The sequence below is a fragment of the Sturnira hondurensis genome, unplaced genomic scaffold, assembly GCF_014824575.4.
Source record: "Sturnira hondurensis isolate 20B ecotype Veracruz unplaced genomic scaffold, ASM1482457v3 Scaffold0000880, whole genome shotgun sequence".
Classification (NCBI taxonomy): Eukaryota; Metazoa; Chordata; class Mammalia; order Chiroptera; family Phyllostomidae; genus Sturnira; species Sturnira hondurensis.
Genome location: NW_028073511.1, coordinates 6,699,737 through 6,724,740, shown reverse-complemented (window position 1 = coordinate 6,724,740; position 25,004 = coordinate 6,699,737). Strand labels below are relative to the sequence as shown.

The window sequence follows — 25,004 nt, the reverse complement described above, 5'->3', positions numbered from 1 at the left end:
CTTGATCAAAGACACAGCTAAAACCCGGTAGGGTCAGGATCTGTGCCTAAATCTCTTTGGCTCCAAAGCCCACTTTTTGAACTGCAATTGCCTGCAGCTGTTTTAACTGATGCACTGTGGTGTTCAAAGGTTTTTGTTTAGTTGCTGTTGAGACTGAGGATTTTTCCACATGGTGGTTTATTGTCAACATTTCCTTATGTATAAACCCTCCATTTATTTCCTGTGACCTGACTTTCAATGAAAGCTGAATATTGACCTTAAATAATTAGATCAATTCTCTGTTTTCTTTTTCTCTTTTTTAAAGATTTTATTTATAAATTTTTAGAGTGAGGGGAAGGGAGGGAGAAAGAGAGGGAGAGAAACACCAATGTGGTTGCTTCTTGCATGCCTGCTCCTGGGAACCTGGCCTGCAACCCAGGCATGTGCTCTGACTGGAAATAGAACTGGTGACTCTTTGGTTCACAGGCCAGTGCTCAATCCACTGAGCCACATCAGCCAGGGCTCAATTCTCTATTTTCTGTGGCAAAGCTTTTTCTTTAACATTTACAATACGTAATTTCCTCGATGATATTTATCTTTTAAACCTTTTTGTTTTTGTATATTCTAACATTTATTTCTAATTATAAATTAAGGAGTCAGAAATGTTTCTTCCTTTTTTTTAGTTGGAAAGAATAAGCTTATTTTCTCCCTGTGTTCATCATTTTGCCTTGGCCAAGGTTCACTGTAGTGTATGGTGGGTTATGGTCCTGGCCGGGAGCTTCCCGGGTGTATGATAATTGGAAACCAACGCCTCACATTAACAAAGGGTAGGAAGAGACTGAAGAAAGAGGCAGACCAGTCCAGGTTGGTAGGTGGCAGACTTCATATGCAAGGAAATTCATGTGCAGGCTTGTCTTGAGTGGCTGCAAGATGAATAGATCTCTGCACCCACTCGCCAAAAATCTCAAAGCTTGTACCTAGGCCTTAACCAGGGGCAGTCAGGTACCCACTCCGACGGGCTCAACACCGCATTTTTATTTGTTATACTAATAAACTAAATACTAAAGGCTGTGTCCTTGGAGCAGCTTCTGGGAGGAGGAAAGGAAAGTGGAACACACACTGCAAAGCACAGGGGAGGGTACAAGGAGCCTCCGATGTCGGGGTTCAGCTCACGGGTCAAACTGCTGGTCGCATCTTCCTGATGACCTTCCCCATCAGCACATGATACAAGGTGTAAATCTAATGCATCTCTGTCCTATGATTTGATTGTCTACATGTTCTAATAGTGATTATTTCTTAATTTGTATATTCAACTTTTTTTATTTAGTAAGTTCTTATAACTGTTATAATCTGTTTTTGAAATGTCTTATTCTTTCATTTTTTTCCTGTCTTTAACCCATTATCGTATTGTTTTGGTAATTGTCACTTGTTTTAAAATTTAAAAGGTAAATTCTTTATCAATCCCTTTAGAAAAAAATCTTTTTGGTGTTTTTTTCTGCTTGTTTTCCTGGAGGAATCTTAAAATTCAGATTTTATAAAATATACTATGGAGACTTTAATTGCTACCATATGCACAGACTTTTGTTTAAAACTACCCTTTACTTAAGTATATTTGACTTTCCATTCATAAATAAGGTTTAATTTCTCATTTACTCATTATATCCTTTTTTCCCTTAAAAGATTTATTTCTTTGAAATAGTTTTTTTCATTTGTAGCTGAATTATTATCTAAGCGTTTAATTATATTTTATCACCAGAATACATTAATATTATAGCATTAAAAAGTTATTCATCACCTAAGTATCAAGATACAACTAATTTCAATGAATTTATCTTTCCCCAATTCTCAGTTTTTGCTGAAACCACAAAATCTAGGAAGATAAATGGTTCAGATGCTACAATTTTCTCTGTCACTCTAAAAACATCCAAATTAGTAAAAACCATGACATCAGCTTTAAAAGCAAAATGTTTCAGAAAGACAAGGCCCACAGATGAGCCAGTCTGGTGGGATGAGGAGAGAGAGAGAGAGAGAGAGAGAGAGATTCATTGATTCCTGGCACATGAATATTCATTAATATGAACTAACTTTGGCTGAGCCCACTAGAGCTGTGTTGTTTTTTTCTTTTTTAAACTGCAATGCAAAGTTGGCCGTCGATGCTAATAAACTGCGTCTCTCCTAGCTCCCTCCTGTTCCGTTGTCTGGGGTTCTGATGGGCTGACATTGGCAGAGTACCAGTTGGAATAGGTGAAAGCTGGAGAAGGGCCTCTGAGAAGTCCAGCCAGCACAGCCTTTGTTTACCCACTTTCTACCAGAGGTGGAGCACTGCCCCTGGGTACTAGTGGGGTCCGAGGATGTGAGGACCCACCTGAGTGGGCAGCCCCTCCCTGAAAGGCAAGGTCTTTAAGTGTGGAGTCTAGACTTTGCAGTCATAGTCAGAGTAGATGAGTTCAACATCTATTCATTTATTTAACACATACTGTTGAGCCATGCAATCCACTAACTGTATCGACAAAACATCTGAGCTTCCATTTTTGTTTTCATCTGTGAAAGTGAAAAGGGGGAGGGCATGAAGGCATTGAACCCAATGAGTCAGCTCCTAGGTGCTTTCCACTTGGGATTTAGAATTTGTAGACCTGCTATTACAGAACGGCTGCCCAAGGAGCTTGCCAATGAGCTCTCCCACATAAAACACTGGTCTTATTAGTAAGTGAGCCCTGTGAGTCCAGTAAGTCCTGCTGAGGCCAATATTGGACTCTTTCTGAAGGCCCATGTCTCAGCCTCAAACCCTAAGGCTCATTGTCACTGACTATATCTTTTCCATATAATTTCAGTATCTTCTGCCCAATGAACCATCTGCTTTTTGATGAATCCCTGCCTGTAACTAGCTACCAGTCCTTCCTGAGACTCTTCACTTATACGCCCCCACCCCCATACCTTCTTTAGCCATGAAGCAATCACCACATACTTAGTATAGACTCATGATGGGCAGGAAGTGTTCAGGGAACCAGGGGAGCCCTCTGGCATTGGCGCCAGCCATCAGGTGGTCCTTCCACTTACGCATTTATTCATTCTTCTGTGCTTTGCACTGAGCACCTTCCCTGGCTTTGTATGGAGCACAGTCTGGGTGTCCACAGCCTCGGGCCTTTCTGCCCAATAACACGACTGAAATCATTTCTTCTTCCAAGCTAGCCAAGAACAGCAGTCAGTGGAGTGACCAAAGGATTGTATTTTAAAACCAAATAGAGATTTGGATGTCTAGCTGCAAAAGAACTTCTAAGCATTGTTGTGAGTGAAGGGGGAAATAATTGCTAGTCATTAATCAACCAGAATGACAGAAATGTCTTTCTTAGAGAGGAGGGCCTTGGATATTCCTGAGGGAAACAAAAGCAATCAAATATAGCACCTAAATCCCCCCCCCCAAATAAACAAACAAACAAACAACACCTGAGGTTAAATAGGAGGTGTTAAACTATGGATGGGAAATTTTTTTTGGTATTTTTTTCCTTCTCGTTCTAAAGGCATCTTCAAATAAGTTTTTTAGTTTTAATAAAATATACTATGAAAACTTCAGTTGTCATGTTTAATTTTTGAGTAACCAGACAGACTTAAATTTGCGGGGTAAGGATTCCTAAGAATAAGACTTCCTCATATTATTTTTCAAAACAAGCTATCACACTCTTCTACTGAAAAACACATAAGGTTTACGAAACTGGAACCCTTGGGATTCCACTAATTAAATGCTCGATATTCCACAATGCCCCTGAATTCATTCAACATCCATTCATTTATTCAACAAATGCTTCCTGAGAACAATTCTAGCTCTGTGTGTGCTCTGGGGAAATAAAAAGACATGGAAGGCGTCTTCTCTAATCTCAAAGTCTGGTTGGCAGGTAACATTTACAGAACAAAAGGAGAACTAATCATAGAACACAAATAAAATAAGTTGCGCTCAATGACAAGTGCCAGATAAAACAATAAAGTGACCCCAAGTTACAAGAGGAATAAATCACTGTAGGCCTAGGAGTCAGAGAAGTCTTCCTGTTAAGGTAGGACTTGAGCATTTGAACACCGGGGAGACACAGGCCAGACCATTTGACTAGCGGGGGATTACTAAAAATCTACTCTGGCCATGACACAGGCTCTGGGTTGGCCTGTGCCCCAGTCAAGCAAGTGGCCAGTAGAGTGATGACTAATTGTGCAGATGACTAGTGACTTCAGCCCAAATGACCAAAGTGAGAGCCTGGAGCTCAGGCTATATGCAGATGGTGCACAGGCTTGATGTAATTCCATATTAGTTTTGCAATACAATTCTGAGAGATTTAACATCCAGGTGCAAGCAAACCCAAAGAATAGCAGAGATGGAGGCATCGATAAGGAAGTTGAGGTATGGAAGCACAGACAATTGCTAGGTAGTTATTAAACAACACACATGTTTAAACAATACATCCTGCAACAAATGGCTGTATTCGTCACTTAGTTCAAGTGCCTTTTGAAGGAAAATATATTCTGTTTCATGAGCTTTTTTTTCTTCTTCTAATATTAGTTAATGACTTGAAAATTTCTGCTGCCCTTTGAGGAAGAGGTCACAGCACAATATAAACTAGGGAAAAGGAAGTGGCTATTCAAAGCCAAGAAATTTGAGTTCCTGGCCTGATTTTGCCATTGATGCTCCTTGAAACTTGAGTTCTGTCACTTAATTTTCTAAATCTGCTTCCCCCCCGACAAGAGGATAGCAACATCACCCACCTTAATTTTCTCACACGGTTATTTGGATGTGAAGCATGACATTAACATTTTTAATTTGTTGAGTACCTATTTCAGTCATGCACTTTTACATTCTTTATGCCATTTAATGCTGAGAACAATAATAGTTCATATTGAGTATTAGTAGCCCTATTCACCAATAAAAAGCTATCATTTGGAGAGGATACGTCATCTGTCCAGAGCCTCACAGCTATTGAAACTCCAGTTCTTTTGAAATGCGCTTGCTTTGAGAAGGTCTGAGACAGAAAGTTGTAGGTTCTGCCCTGACTGGCATGACGCAACCAGTTGAGCATCATCCTGCAAAGCGAAAGGTTGCTAGTTCGATTCCTGATCAGGACATGCCTGGGTTGCAGCCCGGTCTCAGTTTGGAGCACGTGCAAGAAGCAACCAACCAATGTTTCTCTCACACATCAGTGTTTCTCTCCCTCTCTCTCTCTCTCTCTCCTTCCCTTACCCTCTCTCTAAAAAGAAATATAATAAAATATTTTTATAAAAAGAAAGGAAGTTGAAAGTTCAGTCTTGGAGGTGGGATGTCAGCCTTTATCGAGCTGACGTGGACTCACCCAGTGACACTAAGGCAGACCAGGGCGTGGATTACAGGATTGTGGAGTGCCTCAAGGGGAGCAGCAACATTTTTATTCTTAGAAAAGTTGTGTGGACCATTTCGGCCTGAAGTGCCTGTGTTGGGATCTTCCCCAGCACAAGGATACCTGAGGGGGTGGTCTTGCCTTCTGGCCCTGGGACTGAAAGGGCTCTCCAACAAGCAGCCACCTCACCTTTGGCTGCATGTCAGGATCAACCCAGGAACTTGGAAAATAAAAATAAAATCACCCCAGTGCCCAGGCCACACCCACACCCCAGACCAACAGCATCAGAACCTATGGGGATGGGAGGTAGGAATAAAGATTTTGGTAGCCCTCAAATGTGGCCAAGTTGGAGAGCCACTGATTCTAAAGAACAGAAGATGGGTCCCCCCTGGAGCAAATTTGAGCTTCCGGTGTTTTAAGATACACACTGTCCTGTAATAGGTAGAAGCTACTTCTGGCATCATCTGAAATAGCACCATTTGCTTTGTTTCTGTTCCGTTAGCAAACAGTGTGTAGGAATTCTGGAGTCCTACTCTGGATCTTTATACACTGTCGCCTGTAAAATTAATAACCTCTTGTATTAACAGCACTTTAATATGGCCATCTTTAAAGTGGCCATCTACTCCCTTTGGTATTTTTTCTTGCTTCTCAGTTTGGGGTCTTTGTGGGGCACTCAGGATCAAGTGACTTAAAAACTTCCTGGGCTGATATTGTCAGAGACACTGGGCGGGTGTGTGTGCGGAACAAGGCAGGAAGGCTGTGGACAGCTGCAGAAATTGTCTGGCCCCCAACACTCCTTCTGCCACCCTGACTGTAGGGCTACCGTGGGCATGAGAATCCCCCGGAGCTTGGCAGTAACATAGACTTCCAGGTCCCACCCTTGGATTCAGTGTTAGTGGGAAGGGCTCAGAGAAATCTATTTTTAAGAAGCTCCCTCAATGACTCGGTACAGACTGTCCTAGGAAACTGCTGGCCCCACACCCTTCTTGGAATGCTGGCCTTTGTGTTCATTCCCTTCTCCTGCGATGCCCTTTGTGTGTGCACGCCTGTGTGTGCATGTGTGTGATGCCGTTTTCCTATGCAGGTGTGACTGTAGCCTGAGCGACTCACTAAGCTCCTCTTGCCTGTGGTAGGTGTGAGGACAAAGGTGGTAAGAGTATCTCATACGTGTTCATTGAATGAACCAGAGGAAAGTGAGATCTGCTAGTACAAGGTCGCAGGTGAGGGATCAGGGTTTTGAATCCAGGCACCAGTCTGTGGAAGAGGGAATTGGCTTCCCAGAGATGGGAAACATGGCTGACTCACAGCAGGGGGCAGCCTGTGTAGCTGAGGGAACTCTGAGAGGTCTGGACACTGTCTAGTTGACACTCCTGTGCTTTTCCCCACAACTTAATTAGGAAAGCAACACTTGTTTCTTATGAGAGAGAGAGAGAGAGAGAGAGAGAGAGAGAGAGAAAGAGAGAAAGAGAGAGAGAGAGAGAAGAAAAGGAAACAAACATTTCTAATAATGTACAAAGTAAAAATTGTAAAAAGCAAAAATTGCAAACTTCTCCCTCCCAATTCCATTATATTGAAATAACCATTCCAGACCATATAGATTATATGAAGTTACAATTATTTTTAACTGCCAACCCCGGTACTCAATCCACTGAGCCACACCTTGCTCTAGGGGACATATCAATAAAACCCCCCCTGACTGGTGTGGCTCAGTGGATTGAGTACTGGGGTTGGCATTTCAATTCTCAGTCAAGGCACATGTCTGGGTTGCAGGCTGGGTCCCCTGCATGGGTGTGCAAGAAGCAACCATACATGGATGTTTCTTTCCTTCTCTTTCTCCCTCCCTTCCCCTCAGTCTCTAAAAACAAATTAATAAAATCTAAAAAAAAATGAAACAAATGCATACCTCTTCCACAGTTTGTTTTCTGTTCCATTTAATAATATATCCTGAACGTCTTTCCATAGCACTGTATATGTGTCCTTTTTGTGACATCCTCTACCACATGGATGCACTAAAATGTAACCAATCAAACTACTGATGGATGGCTAGTTTGCATTTAGTCTTTTCTTCTTTCAAACAATAATGCAATGAACACCTTTGAACATACATGTAGGTATGTCCTGTACTTGAAGATCTTAGCTCTAAAGGGCAACAGATGTGTAGACAAATAACCTCAATGTAATAGACCAAGGGTAGAGGTTCACACAGGGTGCTATGGAAGCATGAGTTTTAAGGATGAGGAACAGCAAGTTGGGTGAGGAAATGGTGGGGAAAGTATTTCAAGAAATGAAAGCAAAGACATGGGGGTATGGAACAGCAGAGTGTGAATGCAGGAAAGCAAACATATTAGGGTTTCCAGAACCTTTAGGGCCTGTGGCCAGATGAGTCTGGATGAGCAGATAGTCATAACCCATCACATTACACTGAACAGCATGGTCCACACTGAGCCACTGAAGGGTTTCTAGCGAGGCTGGTGTGACCTGATGTGCCCTGTAGGTGGTTCCCTGTGGCTACCAGGTGGAGGATGGATTTCAGGGGCAAGATGGGTGATCAGGGACAAGTGTGGTGAGGAATGTGCAATGACTGTTTAGGGACAGCAATGCAGCAGTGCTAACAGCGATGAAAAGTGGGGAGATTGGAGTGTAGGGACTCAGAGACTAATTGGGGTTGGGATGATGGAAGAATTAAACAAAAGTATAGGCTTGGGTTCTGAGTTGGGTGACGGGGTAGATGATGGTGATACAGACTGGGAAGGGAAACGCAGAAGAGGATTTGGGGAAGATGTTTAGTCTGGTATTTTGGAAATATTGACTCCGAGGAAACTGGGACACCCAAGAGAAATACTCAGCAAACAGTTATATGTGAGTTTGAGGCTCTCAAAGAAGAGATAAAAGCTAAATGTCAAGCTCTGGAAGTGAGTGAATGAATTCTAGATGGCACTAGATTTTAAGGCAGCAGTCTTTATGAGCCTTGCCCAGAACTCACTCACAACCAGGCTTAACTCCCAGGGTAAGCAAGCACATTGTCCCTTTGAGGGCTCATCACAACTGCAGTTCTAAAAGGAATTTTGGCCTTTGAACTTAAATGTGCTTAATAAATGAACTTAGAGCCCTCTCTTTTCCCTCTAATAACAGCAGCAGAAGCCCAGCAGTGCCCTCTCTACTGTTGAATGAGAATGAGCTACTCACTCATCAGTTGTTAAACTCTCCTTCCCAGAGACCAATTTTTCTGCCTAGCTTGTGGTGAGGGAAATAAAATCCCTTAGGTTTGTTGACACAGGTTTGCTGATAAAAGACGTGCAGTCAAAGTCAAGGGCATTCTTCTTTGTGAGACGATGTGTTCCACTGTGTATGTAGCAAGGTTGGGAGGGGGCTGTGATTTAGTCCTCACTTGTCAACATATCAGCAGAAATTACCTTCCTGTTTAATATTTGTCCATCTGAATGACCCAAAGCTTGGCCTTAGGGGAGATGGAGCATGGGATAAAGACACCAAAGTACATTCAGAGCGTTGTGGGGCTACTTTCCAGCACAGGGACTTGGGACAAGTGATTTTACTTCTCTGAATCCGAGTTGTCTGATCTTGTTAAAGTGGGAACAATAAGAGAAATAGCTGCTGTCTTATTTTCCTGACACTTTTCATAACAACCATAGTGTTGTTAAGATAAAATAAGAAATATTTTTGGAAGTCCCATGCAAATGTTGTCATGGTTTGAAGATGCCAGGGTGAGAGCTTGCACTTACTAGGCCTCAGTGTAAACAATTGTCAAATGAACTGTGCACACACTAGACTCATTTATGTACTTCAACACATGTATTCAATAAGGGCTCATTGTGTGTCCACTCCATGTGAGGCACTAGGGATAAAGAGGGAATGGACGCCATAAAAAGATGTGGAGGAATCCGAAATGCAGATACTAAGGGAAAGAAACCAATCTGAGAAGTTTATATACTGTATGATTCCAGCTATACGATGTTATGAAAAAGGCAAAGTAATGGAGACTCTAAACAGATTCAGTTGTTCCCAGAGGCTGGGGAACGGAAGGGGAGAACAGACAGAGCACAGAGGATTTCCAGGGCAATGAGACTACTCTACATGATACCACAGTGCTGGACACGCCGTTAGATATTTGTCCAGATCCATAGAATGTACACCACCCAAAGTGCATCCTAATGTAAACTATGGCTTGAAGAGATAATGCTCATCAGTGTAGCTTCACTGATTGTAACAAATGCACCAGTCTGGCGTGGGATGTCGATAGTGGGGGAGGCTGGGCAGGAGTGTGGGCAGGTACATTACAGGTACCAGGTGTATACAGGTACATTCTGCTCAATTTTTCTGTGAACCTAAAACTGTTTTTTAAAAATATATTTAAAAAAAGTAGGGAGAGAGCCCTGGCTGGTGAGGCTCAGTGGATTGAGCACCACCCAGCAAACCAGAAGGTCACAGGCTCAATTCCCAGTCAGGGCACATGCCTGGGTTGCAAGAGGGCACCACACATTGATATTTCTCTCCCTCCCTCCCCCTTCCTCCAAAGGTAAATAAATAACATATTTTTAAAAAAGAGGGAGAGAGAAAGAATGGATTGTGTAGGTCCTCCTGAAGGGCAGGGGTACTCAAACACATCTTCAAATGGTGATACATGGCCATGCACCAGCACAGTGTGAGCAAGCTCCTTCTGTTTTTGTTGTCCTGATATTTCATCTTCATTTTTGACAGTTGCATGTAGAGGATCAGTACTGTTTATTGTTCGGACGGGACCCTCTTCTCCTTTATTTACTTCAGGGTAAATGCTCAAGGGTATACGAATGCAAGCTGCCTGTGGTCCCCTGAGACAGGGTCAAAGGGTACTGTCCAGTCACTATCTACATGGGTGACATGCAGCCTCCCTATGACCAAAGAGAAAGGGTTGACATTCACTGGTGAACTTGGCCAGACCACTTTGGTGTGGCTGTTTTGCATCCCTCTGCCCTTTAATTTTGTGACTTCCCACAGGGAGCAGGGTGCGGCGAGTGAGACAGAACTTAAGTCAGCGCTTTCACCCTGCAGGCCTTAGCCTTGGGAGGCTCATTAAGAGTATTAAGTCTGGTGTCTGCTGATGCAATTGCCTGTGCTGTGTTAATGGGAGATAAATGATTGGGTCTACATCAGCCTTACTCATCTTGGGACTTAATTTTATGAGAGAGGAAAAAGTGGCAATGGTTGAGTTTACAATATACAAAAAGAGCGAGGTAAAAAAGAATGAATTTTGATGAAATCAAACGGAATTCAAAGCAACTTTTTAGAACATAAAATCACTTACATAAACTAGCCCATGGGAATGGGTTTTGCTGCCCCCACATGTCCCAACCTGCAGAAAGTGCAGCCAATGAGCAAAACCAAGTGTGAGGGCCCTCAGGGTAAAAATGTTTGTTGCAGAGGAATCTTAGATGGACATCTGTCTTTTGTCTTGGATCACTGCAAACCTTTTCAAAGTGTATTTGTTTATTTATTTTAAGATTTTATTTAGAGAGAGGGGAAGGGAGGAAGAGAGAGGGAGAGAAACATCAATGTGTGGTTGCCTGTCATGCACCCCCTACTGAGGACCTGGCAAGCAACCCAGGCATGTGCCCTGACTGGGACCTGAACTGGTGACCCTTTGGTTCTCAGGCTGGCACTCAATCCACTGAGCCACACCAGCTAGGGCATCGAAGTGTATTTAACTGAAGAAATTGTCAGTAGCTACAGAGCAATGCAGAAAGCCGTTTGCTGTAGACAACAGTGGCCCTCTCACTATTCCTTCACGTTGGAACATTTGCACTGAACGAAAACCTCTAGCGAGATTTTCTTCAGCAATGTATTGAAATTACAAAGTCATGTAATGTACAGTCGACTCTTGAACAACACATTTGAACTGCATGGGTTCGTGTATATGTAAATTTTTCCGGTAAGTACATACAGTACTGTAAACGTGTTTTCTCTTCCTTAAGATTTTCTTGGTAGCATTTTCTTTCCTCTAGCTTATTGTAAGAGTACAGCATGTACAATACACAAAGTACGTGTTAACCCGCTGTTTACGTAACTGGCAAGGTTTTTTGTCAATAGTGAGCTATCAGCAGTCAAGTTTTTGTGGGGTTGAGGTTGTACCTGGATAAATGCAGGGTATTTGGGATCCATAATGTCCATGTTGTTCAAAGGTCAACCGTCATTTCAGAGGCAAAGGTGAAAACGAAAGCCCACGATGTAGACCCCACAGATATGCCTCGGGGGAATTCAGGAGAGGCCTGCAGTTCCTCAAAGTGTGAAATGCTTTCTCTGACCCCAGGACCCTCACACATGCTGCTCTCTTCACCCTCCCTTTACACTTCAAATGACTGGCCCTCTTTACCTTCAGGTCTGGGTTTGAATGTTTCTCCCTGCAAACACTCTACGAAGGAGGTTCCTTCAACTTGCACTGTGATTTTTATCATTATAATCTAGATTCCCCAATAATATGGATCACATTTTATAATTAAAATGATAACATTTATCATATTGTAGTATTATAATGGTATTTATTTTGCTTGCTTGTTTGTTCTGTCCCTCACAGTGGGTTGCAGGACCCACCAGGCAGGGGCCATCCACTACTGTTTTCCTCCCCAAGATATACCCGGTGTCTCTAAGAGTATTTGGTGTATAGTAGGGGGTTACTAGATAAATGAAAATGATAAACTAACTGGCCATCATTGTCTCAGTACAAGAGGACTCATTTGCGAGGCAGCTGATATATCCAAGTCCTATCTCATCCTCTGGTTATGAAAACTTAGGTGATGAGCATTTTTTCTCAACACAGTTAGATTTATTTCAATCCTACAGGGTGGAGTGAAAGCAACTTTACTGTCACTTATATGGGAAATAATACAATATTAATAAATAATAGTTCTGGAATAAACTCTGTGTTTTGCATACTCACAACTGTAAACTTACTCTTGTCCCTCCCTGTATTTTCCTAAAGCACATTGTGTCAACACAAGGTAGAAATGGGGTGAGGAGTAGGAGCACCCCACTTGTACTTCAGGCACTGTGAGCTCCTTGCAGAACGGGGCTGGGTCTTATTGATAAACTTATCCTCAGCACGAAGCACAATGCTTGTCATGTAAGAGCCAGCCAAGTGCTAAAGTGCTTTCTGCCTTCTCCCTGGAAGAAGGAAATTAAAGCAATTCAAGGTAATACTCTCTGATTTTCTGCCCACCAAGTTTTATGGGAATAGGTTTGATCTTCCTGGCAGATCATAAAAGATTGCACAGTTGGAGAAAATACATGACAAAAATAGAATCAAAGCTTATTCCCTGAATGTAGATTAAAGAACACAACTTACTACAGTGGGGCAGTTATTTTTCTCTGTGTCTGCCTAGCTTTGACCAGCTAACAATGCATGGAAATGTCTTCTTATTCTGTTACTCTGAGATCCCAAAGTGGAAAGAGAGAGAGAATAAGTAGAAAGAAAATAAAGACCCCACTACAGGTGTGTGCCTAGAATTCCCTGGGAGGAATGGGCTGACATTGCTACCCACCTTAGGAAAGATTATTTTAAAAATAACACCAAAAGTTCAGTTGGATCAACTCTGCCCAGTTCCAAGAAGGAATTTGTAATTTTCCCCCATGATATTTGATGCTTTTGAGGAAGTAATTTCTTATGTAGCTTAAAGAGCTGAAACTATGACAGAGAGAGAATGAAGGCCAGGGTCATGACCGGGGCTGTGCTTTATTCTTTGCTGGGGAGTATTTCTTAAATACTCCGGCAGCTGGTCTTTACTCCCAGGCATCTCTTCAGCCTTCATTTTCGGACTGGGCCAGCACGTATGTGTGCATTTAACCTTTCTGTTCCTTTGCATAATCCATTAATAATGAAATAATACTAACTGGTGCTCAGAATGCTAACTAGTGCTCATTACAAGCAGACAGTAGGACGTAAAACAGACCTGGATTCAACAGCTCTCAAGTCAGTTATGCTAACTGACTAGTGGAGTAATAAGAGTAGCTGCCTCAGATATGGGGTCGCAGTGAAGGCTTAAGTGAGAAAGTGAACTTGTGTATGTTGGTGGGGAGGACGATGCTCTTTTGTTCTTTATTTATGCGTCAGTCAATATGTTGGACGCACTATATAAATTCATACATTCTATTATTTAAACTTCACATACATTTCAGGAAAGGTGCTGTCATCCCCATTTAACACATAAGGAAATTGAAGCATAGAAGGTCGATGACCAGGTTGCGAGGCTAGAAAGTGGCAGGAGCTAAGTCTTGAATTTGAACTCCTGGGTCTGAGCCCAGTGCCCTTTCACTATCCTGCTAGACATTCTCTTTGTTGAGGAAAGAAAAAGCAATTCATGGAGACATCCTTTTATGATTTTATCATTTTATTCTCTAGTTATCTGTGATCACCTTAAATCTACACATAGGACATTTTTCTGTAGTTTTGTCAATTTCTGAACCTATTTTTACTTTCACTTTGTATTTTAGTTCATGAGCCCACAAAGACTATATAGTTTTTATGAGGGTCTGGAACTTTAAAAATACCACTTTATATTAAACTCAAGATGTGGCCCCCCATTTTAAAGTATATTGCTGTTTTTACCTCATGTGCCCCTTACAATATCCCTGAGATCTATTTTATATCATGTGAACTACTTCTTGCTCATGACCCTCTTTATTCTATACAGGTTCTCTTTAATTGCGATATTACAAATCCCAATTAAAGTCTGAGCCCAAAAATGATTTTATTGACTATCAGGACAGGAAAGCCAAAGAACACCAAATTTCAGGCGCCAAGAGATCTAGTAACTCAAACAACAAACACATTAGAACCTGGGCGCTTCTTCTCCATCTCTTGGCTCTTGTTATATCTGTGTTGACTTTTTTCCTCGGTCAGAGTCTTAGTGGTGGCAAGATGGCGGAGGCAGCTCCAGAATCATATCCTAGTTTCCCCATAGGTCCAGCAGGAGAAAAGACTATCTCTTAAATACACCTCTGACAAACGTCCTAGATTTGAATCTCACTGGGTCTAAGTTGATTGTGTGTCCATTTTAAACTCATGATTATACTCAGGGATTTATCGCTTCCATTAGCCAACAGGAGTCTCCTGTCTACCCCAGAATTTCCATTTGAACCCAGTGATCTGTGTATGGATGTGTAGATTCCCAAGGAGTACTGGGTTGGTTCTTTAACAAAAAGGTGAATGGATTCCAGTTGCCGACCATTACAAGGATACTTCATTTCCTTTTAAAACTTTAATCTGGTTACAGGCATTTGCCCACTTTTCTCAAAACATGCTGCATTCTGTCCCCACTTGTATAAATGCTGATTTCCCCTCCAAAGGTCCCTCTCCTTGTTTCTTTCCCAAACCTTGGTCCTATTTAACACCTTGCCCTTTAATCTGTTTATGAAGGGCTACTTTTGGTCAATTGGCAAGATGGGCCTATTACCCAAAAGAAAGTCAGATGTGTGAATAAAAGTAATATAGATCAACAATTTTAAAGAGTTTTGCTACATGTCTTTATCTTGGACCCTGTCCAAGTATTTTTAAAATGTATTTGTGTAATACTTGTATTTTTATGTGACCTTGCTGTGACTTAAGTGTGAACTTTGCCATTAAGTGAGCATAATCACCAGCACAGTCAATCCTGTCCAAAATGCATGGTGAAGCAACAGAATATGACCTCAGGTCCATTTTCTCTGGACTTTTGTCTCTAGGGGCTGGGTATTTTTTATTTTTATTTTTTACATGCCACCTCCCTGCTTCTCTTTTCAGCTCATCTCTGAGTGTCTTTTAGGTTAGACAGAGTAAAGAAGCGTTCCAGAATCCCCAAATCCAGCCATTCCTTATCTGAGACAAGTCACTCACTGATTGCACCAATTCAATAAATTGCATCCCCACGTCTTCCAACCACATCCCACTTCCCATACACAGTAAAGTATAGTGGTTAATAAGATGGGCTTTAACAACGGAGAGAGTTGGCCCAGAACACCAGCTGTGTTACCTATAATTGCACATGGGACCTTGGTCAAGTTGCTTGGCCTCTGTAAGTCTTTGCTTCCTCATTTGTGGAATGGGGCCACTAACACCCACCTCCATGGGTTATTATGGAGATGAAATGAGCTAGTAAAGGATGTAGAGCTCCCAGCACATGATGGGCTCATCATAAATGTGAACTATTATTATTATTACATAACCCTTTCCCATGTTTTACTTCAAAATCAGAATCTCACTAAACCTCCAACACTGTTGTCTATCTCACTAATGTCTGCCTTTGAGCAATGTAAGGGCAGAATCCCCAGTGAAGGAGGAGGCTGGAAATCAAAGAGGTGCCAGTTATTCAACGGCAGTTATTCACCTCAAGAGGTGACCTATTGAGCACATACACTGTACTGGAAATATTATCGGTTTGTTAATGAGTTTAGAGCAAGGAACCGTTCCACTCTGTGGGTCATGTAAAAGAGACACCAAACTGGATTCTGATCCTCAAGGTCGTAATCTAAGGGGAAATACATGGCTCAGCTTGCGAAGGAATAATGCAGGAGTGAAGACTATTCATCCCCAGGAAGAGGTAGGCACACTTCATGCTCTCAGAGGATTCTAGAAAGAGCATGAGTGGTACCTGGCACACAGTAGACACCTCCAAAACACTGGTTAGAGGAATGAATAATGTGAGTCAGTGGGATGAGGGACAGTTTTTGAAAAGGACTCTTGGCTTCAGTCTAGCCCAGCCCAGGGCTCTCCCTCTGCTAAGCACAAGTAGATGCACTGTTGAGGGAACAAAGGTCACTGCAATGTTGGGCACACCGAAGGTCTCCTCAATTTACAAAGGAATGAATAGAATAACAACCCCCTTGGATCCTCCTCCTCGCACCCGGTCGGTGACCTTATGCGGGTGCGATCCCTCCAGGACTCACCTCTCCTGGTCCCCACCCACCGGGTCCTCCCACAGAGACGCAATGTGCTGAATAGCTGGTGCTTTTGCAGCTGTCATCAGAATGTGCCAGTCCCTGCACTGGAACCTCAAGCACTCAGGACTGTTCAAGAGATCCCTCCTGGAGAATATAAGGGTAGAACAATCTAATTTCCATAGAGATACATGGGGGGACCCCCCAAACGGGAATTTATTTATAAAAGTTGTGTATTTATTCAACATATTTAAACTTCAGTCACCTTCAAAGTACTCTCCATTTAATGCAATACCCCTATCAAGACGTTTTGCCACTGCTGAAAACAGTGTTTGAACTCATTGATTTTGATGTCTCTGAGTGCTTCTGTTGTTTTTTGTTCCACCTCTTCCACATCAGCGAAATGTTTCCCTTTGAGGACTTTTTCATCTGGAGAAACAAACAAAACCATGCCTTTCAGGGCAAGACAGGGTGACTAGGGAGGATGGAGCATGGGGGCCATGCCGTGTTTGGTGAAAACACTGCTGAACACTAAGCTCAGTGTGGGAAGGTGTGCTTGTAAATCACCCATCATGAAATGAGCAAACATGTTGAAAGAGGCTTCAGAAATAATTCACGGAAGCTGAACACAGCCTCTGACAACTGCGCCCGCTAGCACGCGAACACAGGTGGGTTCCTAGGACGCTCATCTGTCAGAGGAAGCCTGTAGTACAAGGCGCCCCCCTTTCAGATGATAATTTCTTTTTTTTCTTCAGTTTCCCCTCATAGCTACTACTCTGGGCAGAGTGGGTTCAAGCAGGTATCATTCAATACGTGAGTTTGGAGTTTTAATTAGTGATGTGGCTTTATGCTTGTACTACGTAAGGTGAACATTTCTGGAAAATCTCTCTATAGGAATAATCACTTTTCATAATAAGTGTCTTTGATCACATATACACACATTCTCTTAAGTCTATGCTTACTTTGTTTCGTCTTATATTTTATTTCAATTAAGGTTTGCTCTGTTTTATTGATTGGCAATGATTAGGAGCACTGGGCCTCATGGAACAGATCTGAAGTCAATGGCAAGATGAGATTTCGATATTAAGGATCTGAAGCAAAGAATGAGTGAAAAGGGAATGTGGAAAAAGAAACTAGTGTCTTTGTGTTTAAGTCTTTAAGCGTCTTGATAAATTAAAAAACTTATATGTCAAAAATTCTCTTTTGGGGAAGAGAGAGAGGGAGAGACAGAATACAGAATAGTTCCATCACCTGAAATAAATCTTCTTGTGCCTCCTTTGTAGTCAAACCCCCTCTTACCCCAACACCTGACGGCCACCCGTTTTCTCTGCTTCCCTGTAACTTTGCCTTTCCAGGATGTCATATAAGTGGAATCACACAGTGTGCATCCTTTTGAGACTGGCTTCTTTCGCTTAGTGTGGTGTATTTGAAATTCACTCTATTTCGTACCTATCCATTCCTCCTTAATCCTAAGTGGTGTGTCATTGTGTGGATGAGCCACCGTGTGTTTATTTATTCATCCATCGAGGGACATTTGGGTTCTTTCCAGTTTGGGTCAATTGTGAATTATGTTGCCATCAATATTGATGCACAGGCTTCCGTGAGAATCTCAGTTTTCATTTCTCTAGGATAATCCCCGAGAGATATTAAGCGGGTCATTCGATAAGTGTCCGTTCGACTTTACATGAAATTGACAAGCTGTTTTCTAGAATGATGACACGATTCTGCATCCCTACCAGCTGTGTATGGGAGTGCCACTTGCTCTTCACTTTTGCCACCACTTGGGATTGTCCCGTAATAAGTATTCACGGTGTCTCTCACTTAATCTGCTTTTCTCTATTGGACAATTGTGTTGTTCATCTTTTCATACGCTTCTTTGCCACTGGTGTGTCTTCTTTAGTAAAGTGTTCACATCTTTTTTTAAAGAGATTTTATTTATTTATTTTTGAGAGAAGGGAAGGGAGTGAGAAAGAAAGGGAGAGGAACATCCAGGTGAGAGAGAAACATGGATCGGTTGTCTCTCATGTAGGTCCCAACCGGGGACTGAGACTTCAACCCGGGCCTGTGCCCTGACCGGGAATCAACAGGCAACCTTTCACCTTGCACGATGATGCCCAATCACTTGAGCCACACTGGTCAGGGGAAAGTGTTCGTGTCTGATGGCTCTTTTTAACAACTGTGTTGTTTATTTCTTATTTTTCAGTTGAAGACATTCTTTACGAATTTGGGATACAAGTAATTTATTTCTTCTTCTGCTTACTTCTGGAAGAGGTTGTATAGAATTGGTTTTCTTTTCCTCTTAAATGTCTAGTTTAACTCATTACTGCAGACATCTGGGCTTGAAGTTTTCAGATTTTTTAAAGGAATTTTTAACTGTGAATTTTTAATCTTTAGTAGATACAGAACTATCCATTTTTTCTCGACTGAATTTTGTTAGTTTGTGCCTTTCAAGATTTGGTCCTTTTCATCTGAGTTTCTAATTTGTGTGCAGAGAATTGCCTATAGTATTTCTTCATTATCTTTTTATGTTTGTGGAATTTGTAGTCATATGCCATCTTTCATTCCTCATATTGGTAATATATATGTTCATGCTTTTTCTCTTCATACATCTATAGAGAGATTTACTAATGTTAGTGATTTTTTACAACAACCAGCTCCTCTTTTCACTGATTTTCTTCACTGTTTTCTCTTTTTTCAATTTTATTAATTTCTTTTCTTACACTTTTTATTTTATTCCTTTTTGCTTTGAGTTTAGCCAGCTATTTTTTCCCTAGTTTCTTAAGGTAGAAGCTTGCATTAATGATTTGAGACCTTAATTATTTTCTGAAAACGGCATTTTGAATGTAAATTTCTCTCTAGGCACTCATTTAGTTGCATCTCACTGATTTTAATGTGTTGTATGTTTATTTGCATTCAGTTCAAAGTAGTTCTCAATTTTTTAAATTTTCTAAAAGTATTTTCTTGAGACTTTCTGGCCAATGAACTTCTTAAAGTGTGTTAATTCCCAAATATTTAGATGTTTTCCTGAAATCTTTTTTATGGATCAGATTGATTTTATTATGGTTAGAGAACATGCTTTGTATAATTTGATTTTTTTAGTGTTTGTTTTATGATGCATCTGGTCTATTGTGGTGACTGTTCAATGTGTACTTGGATACAGTGTATGCTCTGTTGTTAGTGGGATGGGCTAGTCCATAAGTGCTCAGTAGGTCAGATCAGTTGATGGTGTTGTTTAGGTCCTCTATATCCTTGCTGATTTTTTTTTGGTCTACTTGGCTATCAATTGCTAAGAGAGAAGTATTACAGCCTCCAACTGTAACTGTATATTTGTCTTTCTTCTTTCACTAATCCGCTCTTGCTTCATGTATTTGGAAGCTCCATTAGTACCGTATTTTGCCTTATGTAATGTTCACTTTTTGCCCAGGTTTTTCAGGTAAAAAATAATGATGAGTATTATACCTGGGTAGTACTAATTCCATATCTATGGGTATGGAATTTAATTATTCCAATTAATTAAATAGATGTTTTTAATTATCTTTATGCCTCTGCATTAAATGTGAACTCTAGAAAGTAATAATGATATCCATATGTAAAATAACATCCTGGAATACAATAATTGGTTTTGTTTCTAAATAAATATGAATTTCCAAATAAATACAAATTTGGATTAAAAATTAAAACAAAAAAAATTTCCTCAAAGTCTGGGCAAAAGACAAGGGCAAACATCACACATGGAAAAATATGGGTAGGTACATACACGGTCAGTGTTGCGGTGTCTTCTCCATGAGCTGGCCCTTTATTCAGCATGTAATATTCCTCTGTATCCTCTATCGTTTGCTCATTCTGGAATCAATTCACCTAATATAGCCACTTATTTTCTTTTGATTAGTGTTTGCATGCCATTTCTTTTCCCATCACTTTACTTTTAATTTATCTACATCATTATGTTTAAAGTGAGATTCTGTAACAACATATGGTTGGGTCTTGGCCTTTTTTTAAAATTCTCCAACAATCTCACCTTTTAATTGATGTGTTCAGGCCACTTTTATTTAGTGTAAGCATATAGCTGGATGGCTTGCTCTCTTTTCCCACCTATCGAGTCTTTAGATTATTTGGATATTTCTTGCCATTACATTTTCATTTATTTGTTGGCTTTTTATTATATCTCTTTGTGTAACTTTTATAGTTGGTGCCCTAAGAACAGTTATAGTAGACATACCTAACTTTCCTCAGTGTGCTCAGAGTTCCTAGTGTACCACTTCGAATGAGGCATAGAAACTGCATATCTATATAAATCTCTTTACCTTAACCCTTTATGTCCTATCATTGAATATGAATACATTGAATACTGCACCCAAAGACATGTTGTAACTTTTGCTTTCAGCAGTTACACATAAGTATGGATAGGACACAGACTTGCATGTCATCCTTCCACTGGGGCCATGATAGTCTTCTCTGTACTGTTCCCAAGTGAGTGCTGAATATATGTTTGAAGTGATTTTCTGGTAAATGTTTATCCAAAACTTGCACCAAGTCTGTGAAACTCTGATTATTAGAAGCATATTTTATAATCAAGGAAGTGTTTGCTTTGAACAAACCTAGAATTGATTCTAACCAATTATGCCTTGACATTAAAGGGTAAAAAATAAAGTCTTATCTTCAACTAAAGCAGAATTTAGAAATATATCCAAAAATATTTTATGACCAAACTTATTTTTTGTAGCATGGTTTGTAAATTATCAGTTACCTGTAAAGATGTCCAAATGGGAAGTATTGTCTAGAAATGAAAAGGGAGCTGTTCCATGTTCCCATAAGCAGTAGATATTTGGAAAAGATGAAATGAAAGCCAACTCTGCTAGGTTTGGGATGAAGAAAAGTAGAGGTCATACCCTGCATTGTTCTGATGATAGCCAAGAAAGTGATCACATAGGCACAGCATCTTTCATTCAAACAAAAACCTCAAAGGTATTTTATGCATATAGTTTTATTGTCCTCTGCCACCTTGCTATTGCAAATACCGCCCACACTCCAGAGCAGGAAAGCTAAGCATCTGTGCAGCATGCAGCGAGGGTTCCAGCCTCCCTCTGTAACCTTGTCCTTCCTGGAGTATGTAGTCATTGGCTCGGAATGTACAGCCATGAAGGTTTCTCTGAGGGCTTGGGTGACGTAAGTCCAAAACCAAGGATGAGAAGAGCAATTAAACCTCACCTTGAGGAAGCTATAGTGACTGTGAGAGTTGCATTTTGGGCTTGGTGACTGTTTCTTCAGTGAGAAAGAGATTTGGAGTTTATGGGCAAACAGCCTGCCATAAAGGGTGATCAAGATATCTTGCCATCTTCTCTGCCTGCCAGACACTTGACATTCAGGAAGGTTCAGCTGAAGTACCTTGTGCTGAATGAGGCCTTCCCCTCTACCCACTCAAACTGGGGTGAATAACCTCTACACACCGACTCCTGTAGCCCATCCATCTAGTTTACATGGCAGCCTTAGTTTTCCTTTCATGGGTCCATTATGCCAAAATGAATTTTAATTTTCATCAAGGCAAGGGCAGTGTTTTGTTTCCCCAAAGTGACTTACCTTGTATGTGCTGAGTTTGAGGGAGGCCGTTGGCAGGGCAGTTGAGAGCACAGGATCGGTCCTCCTGGGTTCAAGTTCTGACTTCACCACTTCCTAGTTGGATGGCTGGGGCAAGTTGCTTAACAATCTATACATGGTTTCCCTACTTGTAAAATTGAAATAAAAACACAATTTGTAAAGATTAAATAAGTTAAGACATGTAGGTACTCAGCACTTTTTCTTGGTACATAATAAATACTATTACTTGTTTTTATCATTAGATGATTATTTTTTAATAAAGCTGTGAAACAAATTATATTTGTAAGTAAGACAAGACAGAGCACAAACAAGTTTAGCTAAAAAGAAGGCAAAGAAAACAAACAGAATTTGGCTAGATTTCAGATGCAAAAGACCTCATGCTTATTTTGAAAAGAAATGAAGGGGGTTGAACAACAATAAAAAAAGTTTAAAAAAATAAAAGGTGGCAATGTAAACTGGTACAGCCACTTTGGAAAACCATTTGGCAGTGTTTACTCCAGAAGCACCTTCTCATAGTCTACAACCTAGCAATTCCACTCCAAAGTATGTACCTGACCGAACAGTGTCCACGTATTCACCAAAGCATGTTGGATAGAATGTTTTTTTGGCGGTGGTATCCATGGTAGTCGTTAGCTGGGAACTATGCAAATGTCCATCAGAGGAAGCATGAATAAATATGTTGTGGCAATGAAAATGGATGATTTACAACTACACACAGCAGAATGATAAATCTCAAATGTCATGTAAGATTCCAGGCAAAAGGAACCTGTGCCGGTACAAATCAGGCTAATGGTTATCCTGGTCAGGGAGAGGGGTGCAGGGGAGGAGGGGTAGAGAAGAGAGACCAGGAGGGACTTCTGGGGGTGTAACGAACGTTTTATCTTTTCATCTGGTGTTGGTTTCTCATGGGTGGGTTCAGACTGTGAAAATTCCTTGAACTGAGCACTTAAGATATGTGAATTTTTTAGAAGTGTATCATGCTTCACTAAAACTCGAGGAGAAAACAGATGAAATAAAAAAGGAAAGAAAAGAATAAAAAGCAAAGTAAAAGGAAAAGAAAGGAAAGAATGAACAAGTCCAGAAGGTTCAAAGACAGAGCTAGGCTGCACCTGACCCAGGAGGGTCGCCCCACTGCGTTACAAGCTACCCTTGCGGGTCTCTGCCGATCCCACCCCTCCCTACTCTATGGGTCCAGCACGAGGATGGCGGTGCCCTGTTTTCGGGTCCTCTCCTTCCCTCTCGCGCTCCCCACAGCTCCTCTCCTTTCTGAGCATAGCTAAGGCAGCAAGGAGTTCCCAGGTGGATGACGCTGGCAGTACATTGAAACTTAAGACTTAAAGACATCCCTCCTCTTCCCCTCCTTCTCCCCCTCCTCTTCTCTGGACTCCCTCTGCCTCCCCGCCCCGCCTTCCTGGGATGCCCTCTGGGCAGGCCGGGTCCGCGCCCAGCGCCCCGTGGGGCGGCTGGGCTGGGCGCCGGGCCGGGCCGCTGACTCGCGGGGCGCCCCTCCCGCCCCTCGGCGCTGACCCCGCCCCGCAGCCGCCGGCTATTTCGGGCGCGTTGGCGGCGGACGCGGGATCGCTGACAGGAGCGGATCCTGTGACACCTCCCTGCAGCGCCGCACTTGTTGCTCCCGGGACCGGCTGCGGCCCCGGAACCCACCTTTCCCCGGCCCCGGCCCCTACCGGGTCCTCTCCTTTTCACGTGACCACCCGGGACTCCGGTTCTCAGACACGCTGTCCCCGGATTGAGACACAGATTAGGGTGCAGGCAACGGCGACGCCGCTTTGAAAGGAGGCCCCTCCGGGCAGGAGCAGGGAGCAGAGCGCTGGCCCGGGCGCCACCGAGGTGGCGCCTCTCCGGCCCGGGACGGGGGCCCCGGGCGCCGACGGCATGACGGACTCGGCGACAGCTAACGGGGACGACAGGGACCCCGAGATCGAACTCTTCGTGAAGGTAGGTCGGCGTCTCGGCGGCCGCGGCACCTGCGGCACCTGCAGCCGAGCTCGCCTCGGCGCCGGCTCACGTGCACCCGCGCAGATGGCGCGGGACGCTGCACGCTCCCCGGGGAGCGCAGCCTAGCCCGCGCGGTCCCCGGGGTGGCCTTTCTGCAAGCCAGAGCCGGCTTCAGGGCTCCCGGGGCGGAATGGAGTCAGGTGCAGTCTGGCAGGTGGCTGCTGTCTGCTTGGAGAGTTGGCCGGCAGTGTGTCAAAGCCGCCGCAGGACAGGCGGTTGGACAGGGCTCCGTCGTGCGGAGCCCTGTCCCGCGCGACGTTGGATTTTCCTAAAGGGCATCCCCAGGTGAAGGGAGATGACAAGAACCTGGCTGGACCCGCGATCGTATCTTCTAAAATTGAGGGCGTGGAGGAATAAAAAGGAATCATTATTAGTGATAGAATTACCTTCAGCAAAGCAAAAATGACATTTCTTAAACCCCCCTTTTCTCTATTACTCAGAGCCACTAAAAGAAATACAAAAAGAAGCAAAGATATTTTCTTGCTTCGTGACCTGCCAAGCAGAAAACAACACTCCATTCTTTAACATTATTATTATTATTGCCGTAATCAATATTCTGCAAGGTCCTATCAGGAAATGCAAAGGGTTCGGCAATTCGGAAGAGGTTCCGGTTAACCTGGGCAGCCTGGGATGAAGGGACACAGTGAAAAAATAAATTAAGTCGCCTCGCTCCCTAGGCAGCGCGCCTAACGTGAAAGCCTCTCAATTCTTTTGCAACCTGTGGGAGGAAGGATGGAGGCCCCGGGAACGTTTTCCCGGTGCGCTGGTGCAACAAGAAAGAAACATTTGATCGGTCCTCGGTGCCGACACCCCAGAAGCCGGGAAACCTGAGGCGGCAGGAGAGTTGCCTCCAGGGCGGTGCAGACGGAGTCGCCAGGACTCGGGGGAGGGGGAATCAGCAGGCTGCCTGAGAGCGGAGGCCTTTCACAAAGGCGAAAAAAACCTTAGAACGCAAAGTTTCCCTAGAAATACGCAGATCACCGAGAAGGGAAGGGTCCTTGGAATTTAAAAGGTACACATATTCCTTTTGTGTACCACAAAGGTTTGTTAAATTTCTTCCACGGGGCTTCACATTCTTCGTGTTCGTTTTAAAAGTTATCTGTAGAAAGTACACCTGTCATTTAATGACACCTGCTTTTCTCAGCCTGCTTCTCTCCCCTCAAA

General features: G+C 42.6%; 1 protein-coding gene across 2 annotated transcripts in view; it reads left to right on the top strand.

Annotated features, from left to right (window-relative positions):
• Positions 1-25,004, top strand: part of CLIC5 (chloride intracellular channel 5) — a 153,657-nt gene that overhangs the window by 34,041 nt on the left and 94,612 nt on the right. Inside the window, exon 1 of one of the 2 annotated variants that reach the window (XM_037054146.1) lies at positions 23,315-23,780. The exons of the other annotated variant lie outside the window; for it this stretch is intronic. Coding sequence (XP_036910041.1) covers positions 23,718-23,780 — 63 coding nt within the window. The 5' untranslated portion in view covers positions 23,315-23,717. Of the gene's footprint in view, positions 1-23,314; positions 23,781-25,004 lie in introns of those variants that run through there. 2 annotated transcript variants of the gene reach the window in all.